We start from the raw sequence: 24,895 nt of genomic DNA, 5'->3' as shown, positions 1-24,895 counted from the left end.
TGACCCAGGAACCATGTCAGAACTAGAAGTAGGAGACCTAGCTCAGATTTTTGGGGAGTAGATATATGAGAAAAAGCTGCTTTTCCCAGAAAGTAGTAAATCCATGGGATTCTCTGCCTGAGGAAGCAGTAGAGGCTGCTAAATATGTAGGCAGAATCAGATATTTGCATTGGGGAATTATGGGGAAAAGGCAGCTACGTGGAGCTGAGTCCATGGCCTGATCAGCTGTGACCTTATTGAATGATGGAGCAGGCTCGATAGGCCAGATAGTCTTCTCCTGCTCTTCTGAATTAGTCAAGCATGGTCTGACCATTTTATCTTCCACTCTGGTTGAGTATAGTAGCAGGGTAATTACGTTACTGGCCTTGGTTTGGACACATGAATTGAAAGCCCAATGTGGCTGCTGTAAACTCCAATAAAATATTGGCTTCAGTCAAGGGGACTATGAATCCACCAAATTGTTGAAAACACATATCTGGTTCACTGAGGAGAAAATCTGATTTAGATTAGATGTGAGATTTATTGTCAGAGAACATACATGACATCACATACATCACAGATTCGAACCCAGGGCGCTGGCGCTGAAACAGTGTTGCACTAACCACTACACTAACTGTGCCACCCTCCATAAGTTTGTAAATTACTCTGAGTTTCTTTTTCCTGCGGGTGAGGCAGAATTACCACTTATTGGTAGTGCAAACAAAAAACCACACAGTGTACACCTGTAAACAAAGAAAGAACTGTAAACAGATAAAGAATGTTTACAAACTGCAATACAGAGAATTTTAAAAAATCAATAATGTGCAAAAGTAAGAGTCCTAAAACGAGTCCCTGATTGAGTTTGTTGTTTTTAAAAATTTTTATTTTTCACACCATAAACCACATTGATCAAGATACATACATTATTTTATTCAAATATATATAGTGTCGTTTTCTCCCCCCCCCCTCTTCCCATCCCACCCTCCCTACCTTCCCTCCCATTCATTTAAAGTACAGAATCTAAGATACATTAAACCCGTTAAACAATGTTGTCACTCAATAAAAATAAACAAGAAATTCCACTGAATCAATTCTTTTCATTACCTTCTCCTTCTGTCATTTTAGGTGGTAGATGTCCCTGGTAGGTTTTCTCTATTGTGTTTCATGTATGGCTCCCATATTTGTTCAAATATTGTAATATTATTTCTTAAATTATATGTTATTTTTTTCTAATGGAATAGATTTATTCATTTCTATATACCATTGTTGTATTCTCAAATTATCTTCTAATTTCCAGGCTGACCTAATACATTTTTTTGCTACAGCTAGGGCTATCCTAACAAATCTTTTTTGTGCACCATCCAAATCAAGTCCAAATTCTTTGTTTTTTATGTTACTTAGGAGGAAGATCTCTGGGTTTTTTTGGTATATTGTTTTCTGTGATTTTATTTAATATCTGGTTTAGATCTTCCCAAAATCTTTTCACTTTCTCAGACGTCCAGATTGCATGAATTGTTGTTCCCATTTCCTTTTTACAACAAAAACATCGGTCAGATATTGTTGGGTCCCATTTATTTAACTTTTGAGGTGTAATGTATAGCCTGTGTATCCAGTTATATTGTAACCTCGTGTTTATTGTATTTCTCATAGTTCCAGAGCATAACTTCTCCCATGTTTCCTTCTTTATCTTTATGTTTAAATCTTGTTCCCATTTTTGTTTAGTTTTACCATTTGTTTCCTCATTCTCCTTTTCTTGCAGTTTAATATACATATTTGTTATAAATTTTTTGATTATCATTGTGTCTGTAATCACATATTCAAAATTACTTCCCTCTGGTAACCTCAGACTGCTTCCCAATTTGTCCTTCAAGTAGGATCTCAATTGGTAATATGCCAGCACTGTATCTTGAGTTATATTATATTTATCCTTCATTTGTTCAAAGGATAACAATTTATTTCCTGAAAAGCAATTTTCTATTCTTTTGATCCCTTTTTTCTCCCAATCTCTAAAGGAAAGGTTATCTATTGTAAAAGGGATTAGCTGATTTTGCGTCAGTATTAGTTTTGGTAATTGGTAATTTGTTTTATTCCTTTCTACATGAATCTTCTTCCAAATATTGAGCAGATGATGTAATACTGGAGAATTCCTACGTTGTACCGATTTTTCATCCCATTTATATAATATATGTTCAGGTATCTTCTCCCCTATGTTATCTAGTTCTAATCTAGTCCAATCTGGCTTTTCCCTTGTTTGATAAAAATCTGATAGGTATCTTAATTGTGCGGTTCTATAATAATTTTAAAACTTTGGCAGTTGTAAGCCTCCTTGTTTATACCATTCTGTTAATTTATCTAGTGCTATCCTCAGTTTCCCCCCTTTCCATAAAAATTTCCTTATTATTTTCTTTAACTCCTTGAAGAATTTCTCCGTCAAGTGTATTGGCAATGCCTGAAATAGGTATTGTATCCTTGGAAAAATGTTCATTTTAATACAGTTTATCCTTCCTATTAGTGTTACTGGTAAGTCTTTCCAATGCTCTAAGTCATACTGTCATTTTTTCATTAGTGGATAATAATTGAGTTTATATAGATGGCTGAGATTTTTATTTATTTGTATACCTAGGTATCGTATTGCTTGCATTTGCCATCTGAATGGTGATTCTTTCTTAAATTTTGAGAAATCCGCATTATTCATTGGCATTGCTTCACTTTTATTTGCGTTAATCTTGTATCCCGACACTTCTCCATATTCGTTCAATTTCTTATGTAATTCTTTTATTGATATTTCTGGTTCTGTTAAGTATACTATAACGTCATTTGCAAATAAACTGATTTTATATTTCTTGTCTTTTATTTTTATCCCTTTTATTTTATTTTCTGTTCTTATCAATTCTGCTAGTGGTTCTATAGCTAACGCGAACAATAAGGGTGATAGTGGGCATCACTGCCTGGTTGATCTGCTTAAGTTAAATTGCTTTGATATATATCCATTTACTGTCACTTTCGCCAATGGCCCCTTATATAATGCTTTAATCCAATTAATATATTTCTCCGGTAAACTGAATTTTTGCAATACTTTGAACAAATAATTCCATTCTACTCTGTCAAAGGCCTTCTCTGCATCTAAAGCAACTGCTACTGTTGGAGCTTTATTTCCTTCTACTGCATGAATTAAGTTAATAAATTTACAAATATTGTCTGTTGTTCGTCTTTTTTTAATAAATCCAGTTTGGTCTAGATTTACTATTTTTGGTACATAGTCGGCTAATCTGTTTGCTAATAGTTTAGCTATTATCTTATAATCTGTGTTAAGTAAAGATATTGGTCTATATGACGCTGGTGCGAGTGGATCTTTCCCTGTCTTTGGTATTACTGTAATTATTGCTGTTTAGCATGAAGCTGGTAAGCTTTGTGTTTTATCAATCTGGTTGATTACTTCCAGGAGGGGAGGAATTAATAAATGTTTTATAGAATTCTATTGGGAATCCATCCTCTCCTGGTGTTTTATTATTCAGTAGTTTTTTTATTATCTCTTGTATTTCTACTATTTCAAATGGTTCTGTTAATTTATTTTGTTCCTCTGTTTGTAATTTCGGTAGTACAATTTTAGTTAAAAATTCATCTATTTTGTCTTCTTTCCCTTCGTTTTCAGTTTGGTATAATTGTTCGTAGAATTCTCTGAAGTTTTCATTAATCTCCGTTGGATTATATGTGATTTGTTTGTCTTTTTTCCTTGATGCCAATACCATTCTCTTAGTTTGTTCTGTCTTAAGCTGCCATGCTAGAATTTTGTGCGTTTTTTCTCCTAGTTCATAATATTTCTGTTTTGTCTTCATTATGTTCTTCTCCACCTTATATGTTTGTAGTGTTTCATATTTTATTTTTTTATCTGCCAATTCTCTTCTTTTAGTTGTGTCTTCCTTCATTGCTAATTCTTTTTCTATTTTTACTATTTCCCTTTCCAACTGCTCTGTTTCCTGATTGTAGTCCTTCTTCAGCTTGGTTACATAACTTATTATTTGCCCTCTGATGAATGCTTTCATTGTGTCCCATAGTATAAACTTATCTTTCACTGATTCCGTATTTATTTCAAAGTACATTTTAGTTTGTCTTTCAATGAATTCTCTAAAATCCTGTCTTTTAAGTAGCATGGAGTTTAATCTCCATCTATACATTCTTGGAGGGATGTCCTCTAACTCTATTGTCAATATCAGGGGTGAGTGGTCTGATAATATTCTAGCTTTATATTCTGTTTTCCTAACTCTGTCTTGCATGCGAGCTGATTACAGGAAATGGTCTATTCTTGAGTATGTTTTATGTCTACCCGAATAATATGAATATTCCTTTTCCTTTGGGTGTTGTTTCCTCCATATATCCAAAAGTTGCATTTCTTGCATTGATTTAATTATAAATTTGGTTGCTTTGTTCTTTCTGTTAATTTTTTTCCCCGTTTTATCCATGTTTGAATCCAAATTAAGGTTGAAATCCCCTCCTATTAATATGTTCCCTTGCGTGTCTGCTTTGTTCAAAACAAAATCTTGCATAAATTTTTGATCTTCTTCGTTAGGTGAATATACATTGAGTAAATTCCAAAACTCCGAATATATCTGACATTTTATCATTACATATCTCCCTGCTGGATCTATTATTTCCTCTTCTATTTTAATTGGTACATTTTTACTGATTAATATAGCTACTCCTCTAACTTTTGAATTATATGACGCTGCTGTTACATGTCCTACCCAATCTCTCTTTAATTTCTTGTGCTCCATTTCAGTTAAATGTGTTTCTTGCACGAATGCTATATCAATTTTTTCTTTTTTCAGTAAATTTAGCAGTTTCTTCCTTTTGATTTGGTTATGTATTCCATTAATATTTAAAGTCATATAGTTCAACGTAGCCATTTCATACTTTGTTTATCTTTCCTTTCCGTTTCCTCATTATCACCTTTCCTTCTTATCCATTTCTGCTTTCTTGTTTTGAACACTTTATAAGACAACATTTCTAAAACATCAAACATTTCCCTTATTCTCCTATCTAAAATTTCTTTAACCCCACTATCCACTCCCCTTCCTGAGATGCCCTTTATCCCTTGTCGGGCAACCACATCTCCCCTCTCCATTTGGATTTGCGAATTCACTCGCAAGCGTCAACTGATTTCGCAGTGACCGTAATTCCTCCCCACCCAGCCCCTCCCCCAGAAAAGATTTTAATTTTCATATATAACAAAGGTCACTCTCTTAATTCCCTCCTTACTTCCTCTCTTCCCTTTCTTTCCCTTATTAATTCTTATCTATACTCTATATATTTTCCTTTAAATACGGATACACTCATGTACACACATATATACATACACACACACACACATATACATATATATATAGATATATATATATATCTATATATATATATATATATATCTATATATATATACCCATATATACACATACATATTACTCTCATTACATGTCTTCATCTCTCTGCCTGTTTTATCGTTGTTCTGCAAATTTTCGTGCTTCCTCTGGATCCGAGAATAGCCTGTTTTGCTGCCCTGGGATAACTATTTTAAGTACCGCTGGGTACTTTAGCATAAATTTATATCCTTTTTTCCATAGGATCACTTTTGCTGTATTAAACTCCTTTCTCTTCTTCAGGAGTTCAAAACTTATGTCTGGATAGAAAAAATTTTTTTGACCTTTGTATTCCAGTGACTTTTTGTCTTCTCTTATTTTCTTCATTGCTTTCTCCAATATATTTTCTCTTGTTGTATATCTTAAGAATTTTACTAAAATGGATCTTGGTTTTTGTGGTGGCTGTGGTTTCGGGGCTAATGTTCTATGTGCCCTTTCTATTTCCATTTCTTCCTGTAATTCTGGTCTTCCTAGGACCCTGGGGATCCAATCTTTTATAAATTCTCTCATATTCTTGCCTTCTTCATCTTCCTTAAGGCACACTATCTTTATATTATTTCTTTTATTATAATTTTCCATTATATCTATCTTCTGAGCTAACAGCTCTTGTGTCTCTTTAACTTTTTTATTAGATTCTTCTAATTTCTTTTTTAAGTCCTCTACTTCCATTTCTATGGCTGTTTCTCGTTCTTCCACCTTGTCCACTCTTTTTCCTATATCTTTTTTTTTTAAATTTTTTTCTTTTTTTTTTAATTTTCTTTCTTTTTTTTTAATTTTCTTTTTCCTATATCTGACATGACCATCTCTAATCTATTCATTTTTTCTTCTGCACTTTTAATTCTTCTTTTTATTTCACTAAATTCTTGTAATTGCCATTCTTTTACTGATTCCATATATTCTTTAAAAAAAAATATCCATTGTCTTGACTTTCCCTTCTTCTTCTGTTTCTCTATGTTCTTCTTCTTCTTCTTCCTCTGGGTTGGTCATCTGTTGTTTCCTTGTTTTCTTTTTACTCTCTTTCTTGTTCTCGTTGTTTTCTATGTTCTCTTCCTGTTGTTGTGTTGCAGCTGTCATCCTCAGCTGTGGAGATCGACTCCTCAGCTGGTCCCCCCTCCCGTCAGTGTTTTTTTTTTCATGCGCGGTTGTGCACTTTTACTTGGCTCTGCGAGCCATTTTTGTTGTCCCGAGCTCGGGACTTCAACTGACCTTAGGGAGCGGGCTTCTCTCTCCGTGGCGGGCCTCCTCGGACAGGTAAGGCCTTCACCTTCTTCTTCCGGCGTTCTTTCTTCTTCTCTTCTTCCTGTTGCTTTCGACTTTTCTTTCTTCGCTGCCATTTTCTTCCCACCTTTACTTTCACTTTGTTTTAATTTTTATGTTTGTGCCTTTGTGTTTTGTGTATTTTTTTTAAACTTTTCCGGAGAGGGCTGGAGTTCCCTGACCGGCCACTACTCCATCACGTGACTCCTCATTGAGTTTGTTGTTGAGGAGTCTTGATGGTGGAGGGGGAGCAGCTGTTCCTGAACCTGGTGGTGCGAGTCTCGTGGCCCCGAGACCTCTTTCCTGATGGGAGCCGCGAGAACAGAGCGAGTGCTGGGCAGTGTAGATCTTTGATGATCGCTGCTGCTTATGCAGTCTGGTCTAAATCTAGAGCCATGGTGTCAAAGCTGATGCTGAATTCAAAAGAAAATCTGAAAAAAGGTATCGGAAATACCCAGCATGCTTAGCTCAATGCTATTGCCACAAGAATGACCCAAGTTCAAATCTGGCCCTTTTTGTAAGGAATTTGTACATTCTCCCTGTGTCAGTGGGTTTCCTCCCACCTTTCAAAAACATACGGGGCTTGTAGGATAATAAGTGTATTTTGGAGGTGGGGGGGTGGGCACATGGGCTGGAAGGACCTTTTACTGTCCTGTACATCTAAATTTAAATGGTTCGATGGCCTCATCAATATTTTAATTATTATTTACTTATTTAGACAAATAACATAGTAACAAGACCATTTCGGCCTATGAGTCTGTGCCGCCCAATTTTACCCCAGCTTAACCTACACCCCTGGTATGTTTTGAAATCCGGAGCCCCCAGAGAAAACCCACGTAGACAAGGGGAAAACATTCTAACTCCTTACAGACAGCACAGGATTTGAACCCCAGTCCGGTCCTGATCGCTGGCGCTGTAAAGACGTTGCACTAACTGCTACGCCAACCATGCCGCCCTCTTGTAGTAACTGCACCTCTAATTTTCTCCATAGATGCTCGGTACAAATTGGATGGCTACACAGTCCTCTACATTCCACAGGAAAGCTTGAAACTGACACCAGAAATGGCAGCAAAGGACAAGGAGTTGGTGAAGAGACTGGAAAGTGAGTCACATTTTACACCAGGCCTCTCTACAAACATTCAAGATTCACATTTCCTTAAGGAGAGGGTAAACCAGAAGCACCTGCCTTCCAGCACACGTCTGTTTCAGAGGACATGTTTCTAAGCAGTGAGGAAAACATTGTGGAATAATGGTCAGGGTCTGAACTCTGCCCAGGGAAGAGAGTTGGAGGCAAAAATCTTCATTGCATGTTTTCACCTGCAAGGCTACAAACTGAGAGGTAGAAAGTGGGAATTGGTTGGGATATTTTTTCTTTCACTGGCATAGACAATGTTGTGAACACAGATCTTCCCTTCATTGATGGTCTATACCTCATACTATTTCTGGAAAGCTGACAGTATATTTAAGGACCCATCTCACCCCATTCAAAACCCATTGAGGATACTGAATTTCATCTCTGGACATGTCAGTGAAAACAAAATCCTAACCTTTCATTTTCTTATTTTCCTAATGATATGGGAGCTATTTCTGTTTGGTTCCCTATGGAACACACTGCCCAAGGTGGTTGGGGAATGAGATTCATGAACTATGATTAAGAGGCACTTGGACAGGCATTAGTGTAGAAGGACCAAAGGGCCCAATTCTGAGCCAGGTGATATCTGTGTCAGAACCGTTTGTTACTGATTAACTGTTTCAAAGTCCGTCATCGTTTATATAATTATTTGGGTTTAGAGGGTCCAGAGTATTCAAACAGTAATTTAAAACATTGTTCATTGAACAAGTGTTTTTGTGCCAGTCTGCAGAGGGAAAAATCTGAAAAGTTGTCCTGAAGCATTCACTGAAAGGAGATTTTGTGGGACCTGAACTGTGATCTGTCCTGACCCAGAGTTTGGCATTGGCTTCTGTGCTCGATTGTGCTGCTTTTGTAGTTTATCTGCATTGCCCATGTGTGGAATAGTCAAGTACTCTACTTGAGTGACCTATTTTGAGGACGGTTTACATAAACAGCTGTTCATTCCCTCCAGTTTGGAAGGTTGAACCAATGATCTGATTGAGGTCTTTAAAAGGACAATAACAATTTGATAGGTTAAATAAAGAGAAACTACTGAGTGATGCTGAACAAAACCCAAGGGATTCAGCTGAGAAGCCAACTTTTCCATACCAAAGGTAAAGATGTACACAAGGCTGTTGATAGGCTGAAAGTTTTGAAATCAAGCTTAGAAATGGAAAATAGATAAGATATTTCCTCACTTATGACATAATTATGTGGCAGAGGTGTCTGAGGGACTGAATGGCCTCCCTGCTGTTCATTTTTAGGGAGGAAAGAGCAGGATTGTTCCCTGAAATTGATTCCAGTGTTGACTAAGAGATGTCTCATCATGTACATCAACTTCCAGCTGCTGTTGTCCATTGGACTCGCCAGATTAAAGATGTACTCAGTGCACAAGAGGCTATAGACACTGGGGAGATCCTCGGACCACTGGAAGAGATTGAGTTTTGGCGGAACCGCTGCGAAGATCTGTCAGGGATTGGTTTCCAGCTCGATAAACCTGGGGTGAAACACATCCAGTCAATCCTTGAGCTCTCCAAGTCCTCTTACATTGGTCCCTTTCTTAAACTTGCCAAGCTCATCCAGGTAGGTTGCAGGCAAATTCTCTCGTTGTTGATTGTGAATCCCAAGTGTCTGAGCTCCATGTCTCTGGATACTGGCTCCACTAACTGGACACATGGTGCCAGGAATCCTGGGTAACAGCTTGGTGTGTGAGGAGCACCAGTCCTCTCTCTCACTGTGTTTTTGCTACTATCCCAACTGAGGCAACCCAAGTATTATACAGTTACCTGTTTTAATCACTGCTTGAAGCATTTTAGAGCGGCTGTCTCTGTACTGTAATAATGCCATAGATGATATTACTTCTTCCGATTAATACCACCTCAGATCTCAACGCACCTTTGTCCTCTTGCACTAGTCCCTTTCTCAAATTTGTCAAACCTATCCAAGTTAATTCTCTTGTGTATCAGAAATCTCTCCAAAAATGGCTGCCCTCAGGGCACTCTCCTTGCTTCCGGTAATGTTAATGGCCATTCTTGGAAGACCACAATGCAACTTTTCAGCTTCACTATGTCAGCTGTCAAAGTACCATTGCAAATTCTGCCATCTGATTTCCTGACAACGTTCAACAACATTGACATCGACCTCCAGTTTCTATTTAAAACCCCCTCCCCAATCTTTGCCCACCTAGTTCTGTCTCTCTTCCCTTTCCCTATGTCTTCTTTCACAAGCCCTTTTCTCACTGGCTAACCTGTAAATTGGCCGTTCATGAACCAGTTAAAGAAGCTGTTTTCGTCATTTACACTGGACCACTGTTAACCGGTTCTTTGTGTCCTTTCACACTCACCACCAGGCACTCCCGGGGAGAAGGGGCACCTATCCTCCACTGGTGATGTCTGAGTGACTCATCGAGTGATGGTGGACCTGCCCTCCCAGAATTCCGTACAGCAGAGAAACTCCTCCATGAGTGCTCAGTGTATACACGAAATTCTCTCTCTGTGACTTTCCCACAGCCTTTATAAGTTATGCGCTTATGTGTATTTTTTTTATTGCTGCTACCACTTTCCCACGGTCTTTTAAAATTTATAAAGGTTTACGGTATATAGGTCAGCACAACAGCAGGGGCTGAAGGGCTCATTCTGTGCTGTACCTAATGCTTAATTATATTTTAATCAGGGATTTTATTTAAATACAAGATCATAATACATTGATCAGGATTTAGCAAATTGAATACAAAGTTTCAATTTTTAATCCTTTTTAATCCACTATTTCCTTCATGTTCTTCCTCTCACACGAAAACTTCATCAACGTGTAAAGTCCATGACCCTTTCACACTGAGCTAATTAGCACACAGGCAACAGATGACCCCAGGGATGATCTACCCTACCTAGGCGGTCCATCCCCGGGGAGATTTGATGCCTGTGTGCCAATTCGCGAGCGTTCATGCTGGCCCTTTAACTGGTATATTGACTGTTAATTACTAGGATAAGGTGCCAGTGTGAAAGGGGTTTGTACAGAATCAAAATCAATTCTCACCTTTCCTCATCATACCCAATTAACACTTTTTGTTGGTCTGGACTCCTCTCTCTGCCATTCCTCTCCCTTTCTCTCCCAGTTTTATTGAGACATCTGCCTTCTCTTTGCTTATACCTTGAAGGGCTCAAGCCCGAAATGTCAATAATATATCTTTACCTCCTATGGACGCTACGAGACAGGCTAAGTTCCTGTAGCATTTACTGTGTGTGTTTTTTTTTACCAGATTTTAAGTTTCTTTTTCACTTTTGGATTGCATTCTATGTAAAATTATTTGGCACTTGCCGTGGAACTTGATGGTTATTCTGTCGCTGCGGCTGCAACCGGCATTACTGGTCACCCAGGAGGTGAAGGAAGAACTGTTTGTGCTCATTGAGTAGAACACTTGTGCACAGGTATCAAGATCAAGCAGCCAACTGTTACTGTGCATTTGAGGGAAAAGGATTCTTCACTCTGTTAACACCCGGGCGCAGCACTTCCTTCATATTCCTCCAATCAAGGGAACTGTTGAGAGAAATTGGCAAAGTATTCTGTGCATCTGTTCTACTTTACGCAGCTGTATAAACTTTAGAATTGACCTGTCAGAATTTTTGGGGACAAACCCCTCACTGAACCAGATATAATTTGATACTAAACTTAAGATCCACATTCAATTCCATTTCTGGCTCCATTAATTTTACTGTAAACCATATACTTTGCCAGATTTGAGATCTGTCCATCGTCTCTTGCACTGCCAGATTGAGACCAATAGCAAATTGGAGGAGCAACAACTCCTCTACCATCTGGGCACCTTCCAACCAGATGTTAACATTGATTTCTCCAGTTTCCGTTAAACCACTCCCCCCCACCTTCCCCATGTCACCTTTCACCCATCTCTCTCTCTCTCCCTCCCCCTTTTCCTTCTGTCTCCTTTCACAGAGCCAAAATTAATTACCAGTTCTCCTCCCCCTCCCGTTCTTTAGTCTTTATTCTGATGCCTTCCTGTTCTTTGAAGAAGGGCTCAGGCTGAAACGTCGGTCATCTATCTTTACCTCCTATGGACACTGCAAGACTGGCTGAGTTCCTCCGGCATTTACTACAATCACAGCATCAGCAGACTTTCGAGTTTCACCCTCTCTTGTCTGCTTGGTCAGATTAAGCCTCACTTTACCAAATCTCCAGAGTGCTTCTATTCTAGAGTAGGCATTTATTTCCTGCTGATTCTCTAGGAAACCTATTCCACAACTCCACCAACTCTCTTCAGTTCACTTTTGTTTTGTCCTGCAGTCCATATGCTGGACCCACTGAGTTCTGCTATGTCCCTTGCTGCCTATCCCCTCGCCTTTCACCTCAAACCCTCTCTCGTCTCCTGCTCCTTCACCTTGAGATTCAAGATTCAATTTATTGTCATGCAATAAAAAGTATCATATTACACAAAATTGCCTTCTGCCTGCTGTATGGCAGACAGATTCACCACCGCCAGAAATTGCCTGAGAAAGAGAAGCAAAAGACATGTCCCCCCAGAGTCAATGAGTGTCTGAGGAATCACCTCCCGCAGCCTCCACAGCTATACAGACTCCTGTCCAAACCATCAGCTCCAGATCCAAACCACTAACACGATTAGGAACCCTTCAGTGTTCTTTATACTCACATTCTGTTTCCCCTTCAGCCAGTTTCGACCCACTCCAGCAGTCTGCAGCCTGTTTGAGTCCCTTGACCAGTCTTCAGCAGCCCACAGCCAGCATGGGTTCCTCACCTCGAGTCGCCAATAAGCAACATCTGCCTCATTACTATCTACCTTCAAAAGAGGCTGCACATGCTTGAGAAAATGTCAACAATTGCTCCTCCCTCTTTTCCCACTGATGCTGCTCGATCTCATGAGTTCATGAAGCATCAAAATATTCTGCCTTCCTCAGTAAGCTGTCTCTACCTCTTTTGGGGTTGGCCTTCACAAGAAACAGAACAAACCTGCTACAGTGGTGTTCTTTGGTCTGGAATTCTCGTGATTTTGCATATTTCTGATGTAATTGAATCCATTTGTTCTGTGTATTTAGGATGGGCGAGGTCAGGCACGGTCCAATCTCAGCTTCCTGGCTTTGCTCAACGTACCCTGCCAGGAGCTAACTACACTGGAGGTCAAAGACATACCACCTAAGCTGCCTCACATTCTCAACCTTGTTCGGGTCATCTGGATCAACTCGAAGTTCTACAACACCAGGGACCGTATCACCGCACTCTTCCGCAAAGTGAGTGAAACCAGTTCCCTTCGAGGTTACCTGCACTCGATGGTTTGTACTTTGTCCTAGTCGGCTGTAGGTTCAACCCCCCCACTCCAGAGATAAGGCCAAAATCCTCCTCATTGCTCTTATTGGAACTCTGGGGAAGGTCTCATTGTCAGCGGGGCGGACAGGGAGAGTTGCAGTGTCAGTGGGGAGGGCCACAGTATCAGTGGATAGGACAATGAGCGCTGGATTGTCAGTGTGTCACAGTGTCGGTGGGCAGGACAGGGAGGGTCGCAGAGTCGGTGGGCTGGACAGAAGGAGGGTCGCTGAGTCGGTTGGCAGGACAGGGAGAGGGCCACGGTATCGGGCAGGACAGTGAGGGTCGCTGTGTCAGAGGACAGGTCAGGGGGAGCGTTGCAGTGATGTTGGGCAGGATAGAAGGAGGTTCGCAGTATCGGAGAGCAGGTCAGGGAGAGGCAGTTGTTTCTCTAGATTACCTATGCCTCAACCTATATCACTGTAACTTGAATCTTAATTAAGTTATTGCATTTATTTTTGTGGAAATATTCAAATTAGCTGCCATATCTTGTGTTATAAGAATGACCATGCTGCAAAATGTAAAGTTCTATGTGATATCTAGTGGTGAAGATTGGCACTATATTAATTCAAGCCCTTTGTCTATGAGAGCATCTGCCTCTGAATAGTTCTCTTTCTAAGTTGAGACATTTGGGTGCAGTGGAATTCTTCGAAGCATTTGGTCATGATCCTGTGGATTGCGACTTTGCCTGACTTGCTCCTCAGCCAAGAACCAGTGGTGTAGCTGATGGGGGGGGGGGGTTGCAGGGGGCACATTTGTTCAAAAGTGGAGCCTGTTTTTCAACTGTGAAACCACAGCATCTGCCCCGCCGCCTCTTTGTGTGTGTTCCCTGCTGATTGGGCATGTTCTTAGCCTTTCAGCTATTAGCTGGCATGGATTACGTGCCATCCAGGTGTGAATTGCCACGAACACAAGGTGTGAAAATTTGAGATTTATGTTCGAACAATAAATCGGAGAGGGAGAGCCCGAAAGGCGAGAGCTATGAGTAAAATGTTAGTTTTATTTAAAAACTGAATTGCAAATTGTGCCCCACAATTCAGGTAGGCCGATGGGAGGGTTCTGAGCTGGGCTTCAGAAGGTCCAGTCACTGGAGCTCCCGATGTCCGACTCCAAACCCTCCCCATGGCCTACACCGGAGCTCTCGACACGTGACTCTGAATGCCCCTGTCCCCTTGGCCTACCACACATGCACCAGAGTCTAGGCCAAGGATGTTTGTTATCTTGGTATCATGCCATTAGACTTCAGGCTCAAGGGGTCATCCCAAATACTTCTGCAGAAAAAAGATTGCTTTTCCCTGTATAATAGAACATTCAATGTATGATGCTGCCAGGGCTTCCTATGACCACTGTATTAAACACACAAGGGTGTGGTCATTTTCTTTTGTGGGAACTTGCTCTCCACAGATTGCCTTCCACATTTCCTCCATCACTTCAGCTCCCACACTCTATAGGAACATCAATGGTTGTTCAGCTCGAAGGAGTTGGGAAAGGTGTAAAAGTCATTCATTGCTTCTTTAAAGGAAGGGCAGAGGAGAGAAGGGAGGGAGTGAAGGTGATGGGAGGATTGGGACATGGCGCCTCTTTTATGTGCTCTCGTGTGTTGGTTGCAAAATGTGTGCACACACACATAGCTGTGGTCCTGGCGCCTTTTTTTAATGTGCTCTCGCTCCCCCTAATGTCAAGACCTGGCTATGCCGCTGCCAACCGCATATGTCAAATGTCTGAACATTTAATTCCTCTTGTGCTCAGTATGATGCTTGATAATCCTATGTCACAGGCAGAAAAGGCATGGAAAGACGAAGGGATCACTGATTCTATGAGTACAAAGGGGCAGGAATTATTTACAGTGGTACAAAACCCTGGAGTCATTAGCGTTCTGAACAGTAGTACTTGAGGGGAGGTATTGGATGGAGAAAGTGCATCTTAGATTTACTTGGAAGATACTTGTACTCATTACCTGATTTAAATTACATCTATGTTCATAGAATCTAGATCATTAAGAAACAATTGGATGTTTTCAATATACTGGGGAAGTAATGGCAACAACTATGTCCCCTGCTCAGGGAGTGTGGGAGTTGGGCCAAGGTTTCCGAAATGAAGTTAAGCTATCCAAAGGGGGAATATATTTCCAGCTGTCTTTTTCTGCGTCTGGAATGTAAATCTAGAGCTTGGTTCTCAAATGAATGAATTATCCAGCGGCCGATGTTAAGAGAGCTTTTGACATATTGGCCTTCATAAATCAAAGTATTGAGTATTGGAGTTGGGATGTTACAATAAAGTTGTACAACACATCGGTGAGGCCAAATTTGGAGGATTGTGTGCAGTTTTGATCACCTATCTACAGGAAAGATATCAATAAGATGGAAAAAGAAGATTTACTAGGATTTACTAGCAACTGAGTTACAGGTTATGACTTTATTCCCTGGAGCGTAGAAGAATGAGGGCAGATTTGATAGAGGTATTTAAAATTATGATGGGTATAGACAGAGTAAATGTAGGTGGGCTTTTTCCACTGAGGGTGGGTGAGATACAAACCAGACGACATGGGTTAAGGGTGAAAGGGGAAAAATTTGGGGGGGGCGAAACATTTTCACACAGAGTGTAGTGGGAGTATTCCTGCTGTGGTCCAAAGTCATGCATAGAACAGTATAACACAGAAAAAGACCCTTCGCCCCTTCTAATCTGTGCTGAACTATTTTTTTGCCTAGTCCCACTAACCTGCAGAATTGGCCTTGTGACCTTAGCTGTTTTTAGGGGTTGGAGATGGACATTAAGAGACAGTCTTGTCTACAACAGATTTATTCCATAAAACAATGAATTCAATTTCAAATAATAAACTCTTTGTGTAAGTAAATTTATTGAGTACAGTTGAACTGGTCATAGTCTCTAGTTTAAAAGCGATGAATTCATGTAATTTTGAAAAGCATGAGGCAATGAATTAGTTATGCTGTCAAGTGACTGTGGCAGTTGCAGACACCACTGATCACCACTGGCAAATGAGCTTGTTTTATCCCTCCTGCTTTCTATTCTCTTTCTAGCTGAGTAATGAGATAATTCATCTGTGCTCCAAGAAGATCTCATTGGATAAGATATTTGAGGGCTATACCAAATCGAGCAAAGCCACTCTCCACGACTGTATGGAATGTTGCCGGGCATGGAAGAGGCACTTCATGCATGCTGCCTCTGTTCATAGCAGGTGAGGCCTGATCACTTCCTTCCTTAGCCCCTGAAGGGTTTGCAGACCTCTCAACAAGGCTAATCACACCTGGGCCTGGGGCGGGGGCAGTTGACCAGTTTCCTCTTTCATAGAACAAAAGAACAATACAGCACAGTACAAGGTCTTTGGCCCTCAATATTGTGCTGACTCGTATATTCCTACCTCCACCCTCCCTACTCTGTAACCCGCTATTTTCCTTTCATCCATGTGTCTGTCTCTCTTAAAAGCCCCCAGAGTTTCAGCCTCCACTACCATCCCCGGCAAGGCATTCCAGGCACCCACAACTCTGTTTTTTTTAAAAAAAAACGTACCCCTGATGAATTCTCTAAACTTCCCTCCCTTAACTTTGTACATATGTCCTCTGGGGTATGCTGATGCTGCCCTGGGAAACAGGCCTCTCTTAATCTTGTAGACCTCTATCAAAGTCTTCTCTCATCCTTCTGCACTCCAAAGTGAAAAGTCCCAGCTCTGCTAACCTTGCCTCTCGGGACTTGTTTCCCCATCCAGGCAACATCTTGGTAAATCTCCTCTGTACCTTCTTCATAGCTTCCGCATCCTTTCTATAATGAGGTGGTCTTACCAAAGATTTGTAGAATTGTAGCATGACCTCTCTACTCCTGAATTCAATCCCCCTATTAATGAATCTCAGTATCCATAGGGCTTATTAACTATCCTATCAACCTGTGCGGTGACCTTAAGGGATGTATGGATTTGGATACCAAGGTCCATCTATTCACCCATTAAGTAATGCTGTCCTCAGCCTTCTGGTTAGTTCTTCCAAATGCATCACCTCACACTCAGTATGAGTGAGAGTGAGTGAGAGTGAGTGAGAGTGAGTGAGAGTGAGTGAGAGTGAGTGAGAGTGAGTGAGAGTGAGTGAGAGTGAGTGAGAGTGAGTGAGAGTGAGTGAGAGTGAGTGAGAGTGAGTGAGAGTGAGTGAGAGTGAGTGAGTGTGAGTGAGTGTGAATGAGTGTGAGTGAGTGTGAGTGAGTGAGTGTGAGTGAGTGTGAGTGAGTGTGAGTGAGTGTGAGTGAGTGAGTGAGTGAGTGTGAGAGTGAGTGTGTGAGTGAGTGTGTGAGTGAGTGTGAGAGTGAGTGTGTGAGTGAGTGTGTGAGTGAGTGTGTGAGTGAGTGTGTGAGTGAGTGTGTGAGTGAGTGTGTGAGTGAGTGTGAGTGTGTGTGAGAGCACACGCACACTTTCCCCCCCCCCCATGCCCTGTCAGCCATGGCTGAATCAGTCAGGGACTAGGAGTTGTAATTCTCCAATGTCAAGCTGTGAAATAAAACGACATGGAAGATTCTGTGAGCTGCCAACCCTTTAAACAACAAAGAATGCTCCTGATTGGTTTCCTTTAGGGAAAGGTTACTCTCACATTTCCCCAGCCTGTCCTCCCAGCACCCTGCCTGCCTTCAGCACATGGGACTATTTGGTGTCTTCACACTTCATGTCCAGTGCACGACCCCTGCCTGATCTTTACACTGAGCCTCAACCCATTCAGTTTCCCCATCCATAATGTGTGATCAATTCATAATATCTGGGCATGAACTACCACATCGTACTGTGCTGGAATAACTTGCAGGCTTGGTAGATACTGTCCCACAACAAAGACCACATCTTAAGAATAAAACTCTTCAAAAGTTTGGACAGGTATGTGAGGTGTCATGGTGAGTAGCCTACCCCTCCCCTCTCCCACTTCACTGACCTAATTACAGCAACATCTTAGACTGCACCTTGTGAGCTCAAAAGAAGATTAGAGTTTTTGAAACTGAAGTGATTTTGATCAGATTCTCAGACATCCCCTGGGTCCTGGATCACACGAGTATCTTTGCCCAAGTGGACGCCTTCATACAGCGTTGCAGAGATCTGCTGGAGGTAAGGCAACAGAATTTAACACATTAAATAAAGGAAATTCCCTTGATGCTGGAAATCGGAAAATAATCTGGTCTCATCAGGTCAAGCAGCATCTGTGAGTTAATGTTCCATACATTTACCGCAGAACTGCATGTTAATAAATAAGCTGATCAGAAGCAAGAACTGTCAGGAAAAAAAATAGGATAAGCTGTTATTCTCTGACATCTGCTCTCTCCTTCCCCCCCCCCCTCTCATTTTCTTCTTATTTCTTCACGTTCTGGAGTCTGTTGTTTGGGATGCCGACCCAGCATCCACCTTGCTACCCACGGTTAGGAGATAGAATTGTGCAGCACAGAAACAGGCCTTTTGAGCCCATGATGCCTATCTAAATTGATCCCACTTGCTGGCACAGGCCAGTGTTCCTCTATCCATCTGTCCAAAAGCATTTTAAACATTGAAATTGTATCTCTCTCTCTACCATCTCCTCTGACAGCTCATTCCAGTTAACAGCCACCCTCTGAGTGATTAACCTGCCCCTCAGATCTTTAAAGTTTAAATTTGGACATACAGCAAGTTAACAGGCCCTTCCAGCCTATCAGTCCCAATTAATCTGCAACTCCTGTATGTTTTTTGAAGAGTGGGAGCACCCAGAGGAAATCCATGCAGACACGGGGAGAACGTACAGACTCCTTACAGACAGTGCTGGATTCAAACCTGGGTCACTGGCACTGTAACAGCATTGCGCTAACCGCCACGCCAACCGTGCTGACCCATAAACTAACTATGCTGACCTTTTGCATTTTTTAAGTTTCTCCCTCTCACCTTAGACCTGTACCTTCTAGTTCTAGACATCCTGCCGTGGGGAAAAAGCCTGTGACTATCTATCCTATCTATGGCCCCAATAATCCTCTACTGAGACTGTCCTTCAGCTTCCTTTGCTTCCAACCTAACCATATGTAACACCAGCCCTTCATTTCAGCTCTTCAACCTGCTGAACCTTTCTGTGCTCTTTCTAACAGTATCACATCTTTTCTGAACTGTAAACATTATTTCAAGTGCTGCTTGACTAATGTTTTGAGTAGATGCTCTATGATGTCCCAGCTTTCATACCCAATGAATCCACCTATGAAGGAAAACATTTCTTCACTACCCTATCTACCTGTGTTGGCACTTTCAGGGAGTTATTGACTTGGTCCCCAAATCCCTCTGTAGAAAATCTGAATGTCCTGGATGTTTACTCCATATTTGACTTTCTAAAATGCATTACTGTACCTCATAGTTGTCTGGACTAGCTTCCATCTGCCACTGCTCTGCCCAACTTTCCAGTTGATCCATGTTCCTCTGACTCCATGGACAACCTACTTCACTCCCTGCAATTCCATCAATTTTTTTGTGTCGACAATAAACTTACTAATTCTTATCCAATCATTTATATACCTCAAACAACAGAGATTTCAGCACTGACCCCTTTAGTTACAATTTCCCTTCCAGTCAGGAAAAACTCCCCTCCACCACTACCCTCTGAATCCTATCTCCAAGGGACTGCAAAGTTTGCGTAGCGGTTAGTGGAATGCTGTAATGGCACCAGCGATCCGTGTTAGAATCCGGCGCTCTCTGAAAGGAGTTTGTACATTTTACCTGTGTCTGCATGGGCACCTCTGGGTGCTCCATTTTCCTCCCACCCTTCAAAATGTATGGGGTTGAAGATCAATTGTATGTAACTGGGTGGTACGGGGTTATGGGCCGGAAGGGTCTGTTACCATGCTATATGTCTAACTTTTTTAAAAAAAATTAAATTTAAAGTTAAATTTGTAGTTTGTCAATATTCATCCATTCTGGGCCAACTTGCATGTGGGACCATGTCAAAAACTTGACTGAAATCTATGTCCACTGCTTTGCATTTATCAACTTTTTTAACAACTTCCTCAAAAAACTCAATCAGATTTATAAGACATGATCTTTTCTGTACAAAATCATGCTGAATGTTCAAATCAGTCATTGACTTTCCAAGTGCTGTCCCTCAGAGTCTTCCCCTCTAACCTCCCTACCACAGACGCAAGGCTTTCTGACATGTCTTTATCTGCTTTAGCAAGAATTCTAGTGTCTCGGGAAAATGTGTAGGCAGACAAAACATTATCTATAGTCTCATGCACTGCCAGACTGAAACCACCCACAGATTGGAGGAACAACCACCTCATCTTGCGTCTGGACACCCTTCAACTGGATGGCATTAACATCAACTTCTTTGGTTTCCATTTAACCCCGCCTCCCCCACCCCCGTTGCCTTTCTCGCAGGTCTGTTTCCTTTCACAGAGTCAAAATCAAATCTCACCTCTTCTTTCATATCCAAATTACACCTTTTGTTGGTCTGGACTCCTCACCTGGCCAGCTTTCGGTCTCTTTATTCTTACGCCTTCCTAATTCCTTGAAGAAGAGCTCAGGCCTGAAACATTGGGAATATATCTTTACTTCCTATGACTGCTGCGAGACCAGCTGAGTTCCTCTGTGTTTTTAAAACATTCCTATGATCACGAAGAGTTTTGGGATTTGAGGGGATCAGGTGCAGGGAATAAGTTTATGGAAACCTGAATTGATCGATTGTCTGGCTTAACAATGCCGTTTGATCATTTGCCTGCCTGCTCAGGTGTGTGACTGCCAGGAGTTCTTTGCCCGTTGGGACGAAGGGAAGCAAACACCACTGCCTTGTTTTGGAGGGCATCGCGGACCTGAGATAACACGAGGCCTACTGGAAGTCGAGGCCACGTTCAACAAAATCCTACAGGCGTTGAAACACTCACAGTCTCAGATCCTGGACGTTAAGAACACTCATTGGCATGATGACTACAGCAGGTCAGAGCCATCCATCCTCACGTGATTACTTTGGGAGCATATTACCCAGACTTGTGCAGCAATAGAGCTTTGATGCTGTTAACCATGATGGTTTTGATTTAAAAAAAAGTGCCAAGTCCTTGCCATTAATATATAACTGTGGCACAGTGTGAATCACATGGAGGGGCAAATGAATAACACAATGTACACAGGCCACTGTGTTATTCATGAGCACCTCCACATGATTCAGGCTGACCTGACTGAGACTACTGAGGAAGAAAGATATTGTGTGAGGAGGGGAGGTGGGATGGGGAAGGGGGGTACATCTTCTGAGGCTGCTGCATTGGAAAGGCAACTGAAAGAGGGCCACACTGTCCAAGCAGGGTGCAGTTGAGAGGGTGTTGCACCACTGGAGAGGCATGAAATCATGGTTCCATAGTTTCTTGTGAAACATGAAAGTCTGCAGTCATTGTAATTGTAGTAAAATATAAAAAGGCTGGAGGAACTCTGCAGGTCTCACCGCGTCCATAGGTGGGCTTGGGCCCAAAACGTTGGTTATATATTTTTATCTCAGATTTCAGATTCATTGTCAGAGAACATGGCATCAGAATCAAAATTTATTGTAATGAATAATGTTAGGTAAAACATCATGAGATGGGAATGTACAGGGCTGTAACAAGATGTGAATGCATCCTTGTACTTACAAGATAAGAGAGACATTGATGGATTGAGAGGCAGGAAGCTAGCAGGGAAAGGATAGCAACAGTTTTAGTCATTGGACAAGTAATGATATGATGATGTTCTAAGCACATATCCAAGGGTATAAAAAATCACCATTTTGCTGATAACGGCAGAATGCATTCTCCGACTAACATGGTTAGTCGCAAGTGTTACAATCCAGTAATAAAGAACAAAGAACCCTGATTTCGACTCAGCCTGGTGTTTGTCTCACTCATTCATGAACAAAGCAGACCTAACAATTAGTCATGAAATTTGGGGTTTTGTGGCAGCATCACTGGGCAAACATTCAAATTATAACCTTCTTACAACATTGCTATAAATAAATAAAAATAATTGTGCACGAAAAGGGAGGCAGTGTCTTTGGTTCATTGATCATTTAGGAATCAGATGGGAGCGGGGAAGAAGCTGTCCTTTGCCATTGAGTGCTTGTCTTTAGGCTCCTGCACCTTTTTCCTGATGGTAGCAGAGTGAAGAGGGCATGCCCTGGGTGGTGAGGGTCTTTGAGGATAGAGGCTGCATTTTTAAGACTGCACTTCATATAAATGTCCTCAATGGAGTGAAGTCTGGCGCCTGTGATGTCGCAGGCGGAGTTAATAACCCTCTGAAGTTTATTCTTGTCCTGAGAATTGGTGTCTCCATATCAGGCAATGATGCAACTGGCCAGAATGCTCTCCACAGTACACCTGTAGAAGTTTACGAGAGTCTTTAGTGACGTTCTGAATCTCCTCAGGCATCTCATAAGCATCACATACAGCCCTGAGATTCTTTTCTCTGCAGGCAAGGCAGAATTATCACTTATTGGCAATGCAAAAAATAAGACTCAATGTAAACATATAAATAAATGTAAACAAACTGTGCAACAGAGAGAGCGAGAGCGAAATCAATGAAGTGCAAAAGTAAGAGTCCTTAAGTAAGTCCCTGATTGAGTTTGTTGTGGAGGAGTCTGATGGTGGAGGGGTAGCAGCTGTTCCTGAACCTGATGGTGCGAGTCTTATGGCACCTAGACCTCTTTCCTGAGGGTAGCAGCGAGAACAGAACATTTACTGGGTGGTGTGGATCCTTGATGATTGCTGCTGCTCTCTGACAGCAACGTTCCCTGTCGATGTTCTCAATGGAGCGGAGGGTTTTACCTGCGATATCCTGGGCTGTGTCCACTACTTTTTGCAGGGCTTTCCACTCGGGTATTGGTGTCCCCATACATGACTGTGAGGCAGCTGGTCAGCACACCATACATCTGTCGAAATTTGCCAAGGTTTTCGATGTCATGCCAAACCTCCACAAATTCCTGTGGATGCTGTGAGACCTGCTGAGTTCCTCCAGCATTTCTGTGTTTTACTCCCAAAGTATCCTCTCAGCTGACCATAAACCTCCCATAGTACGACAGAAAGTGTATTGGTGTCTGATCTCGGAAGCTAAGCAGGCACAGGACTGATTTCTGTGAGGGGCGCTGGACAAACTGCCAACTCTCTGCCTTACAGCGGACAAAAGTTAAAGAATTTCATGTATGTTATATTCTAAATGTAATGTTATGTGACAATAATGGAACCTTTAATGTTCTGAATGTTTTGGGGCTTGTATTTATCCGTTAACCAACATCACTAAAAATAAAATTGCCTGCCCATTAGTGGGAACATGTTGTGCACAGATTGGCAGTTGCATTTTCCTCCACCGAAATTCCAAAATCTTGCTTCTTTGGGGACCAGCCTTTTTTGAGACAACGTGAGGTGGGGAATGATATAAATTGGTAATGGGCCATTTCAGCTCACGTGTCCATGCCGCCCAATTTACACACAATTAACCTACACCCTCGCTATGTTTTGAACGGTGGGAGGAAACTGGAGCACCCAGGGAAAACCCCTGCAGACACGGGGAGAATGTACCAACTCCTTCCAGACAGTGCAGGATTCGAACCCCAGTCCCAATCGCTGGTGCTGTAAAGGGGTTGCACTAACAGCTTCAGCAATGCATTTTTCTTCTCTCTTTGATGTCATGGCTCATGTTCTCTGGCAAGTTTTGAGGAAACGTTGTCAACATCTTCACCTTTGTACTACAAGCTTCTGAGTGCCAGAAATACATTCACCTCCCTGTGGCACACACTGTTATTACCCTTCCAGTCTGTGTAGTCTCAGCCTCTTGTCACCATTTTAATGCTCACGGTCTTACCGCTTGTATCCACTCAGGTTCCGCTCGGGCATCAAGGACCTGGAAGTGATGATGCAGAACCTGATTTCATCCTCATTTGAAACTGTGAACACAGTGCAACAAGGGGTGGAGCTCCTGGATGTTTTCCACCACCTTTCCTATCGAGAGGTATATGCAGCATTAAATTATAGCAATGCACATTGACCGCTGGCACACAAACGGCTGTGATTTGCAAGGTCCTCCAGAGACTAGAAAAATGAATGGTGATTGCAAAGAGATATTTAAAATTCTAAGGGGGATTAACAAGAAAAATGTCGAAGTTGAAGACCTTTCTCTGCTGAATAAACTTGCAGATTAGGTAAAGTCTCTGGAGAAGAGACTAGCTATTTAGTTCGAGTTAAGGAGTAAATTCTTCACTCAGTGCTGAGATTCTTTGGGTGCTCAATGATACTGCAAGATGAAAATCAATGGATTGTTATATGCAAATTGAATTGAGGGATATGGGGATCAGATAGGAAGGGAGAAGAGGATTGCCCATGATCTTCTTCTTGTTAAGTAATTGTCTTGAGTGGCCAAGTGACCTGTATACTTTGACAGCTGTTATTAATTCTCAAAATGATTTTTATTCAATAATATTAGATTTTTATATAGGAATACATACAGAAAAGATATTAATGCATAACACTGTACAAAGTAACCAAACTCACTGTAAGAGAAAATATTTTACATTAAAGTAGATAAGGGAAGAAAAAACCCAAATATAATAAAAATGATTTTATAATTCAAATCCCAAAGTTGCATGGCGAATATAAAGAGAGAGGACGCTACTAGTAAAATTAAAAAGTAAAGCAAATCCACGAGAATCACAGATTACTTAATTACCATTAAAGGTTATGAAAATAATTCAAAAAGGAACCCCAAAGATTTGAAAAATTGAAATTACTTGTTGAACATATAATTTTCTCCAAAGTTAAATATGACATCAAATCATGTAGCCATTGATTAGGAATGGGGCATCTTTCCATCTGA

At 41.3% G+C, this 24,895-nt stretch overlaps 1 protein-coding gene across 4 annotated transcripts in view; it reads left to right on the top strand.

Annotated features, from left to right (window-relative positions):
- Positions 1–24,895, top strand: part of dnah2 (dynein, axonemal, heavy chain 2) — a 243,293-nt gene that overhangs the window by 20,576 nt on the left and 197,822 nt on the right. For all 4 annotated transcript variants that reach the window (XM_069920089.1, XM_069920087.1, XM_069920088.1 and 1 more), the window contains exons 6-12: positions 7,639–7,749; positions 9,104–9,342; positions 12,822–13,013; positions 16,125–16,282; positions 18,088–18,175; positions 20,799–21,004; positions 23,905–24,034. In XM_069920089.1, the coding sequence (XP_069776190.1) occupies positions 7,639–7,749; positions 9,104–9,342; positions 12,822–13,013; positions 16,125–16,282; positions 18,088–18,175; positions 20,799–21,004; positions 23,905–24,034 (1,124 nt within the window). The remainder of the gene's footprint in view (positions 1–7,638; positions 7,750–9,103; positions 9,343–12,821; positions 13,014–16,124; positions 16,283–18,087; positions 18,176–20,798; positions 21,005–23,904; positions 24,035–24,895) is intronic.

This window comes from Narcine bancroftii, chromosome 2 (assembly GCF_036971445.1).
Source record: "Narcine bancroftii isolate sNarBan1 chromosome 2, sNarBan1.hap1, whole genome shotgun sequence".
Classification (NCBI taxonomy): Eukaryota; Metazoa; Chordata; class Chondrichthyes; order Torpediniformes; family Narcinidae; genus Narcine; species Narcine bancroftii.
This window is presented reverse-complemented; position numbering and strand designations above follow the sequence as displayed.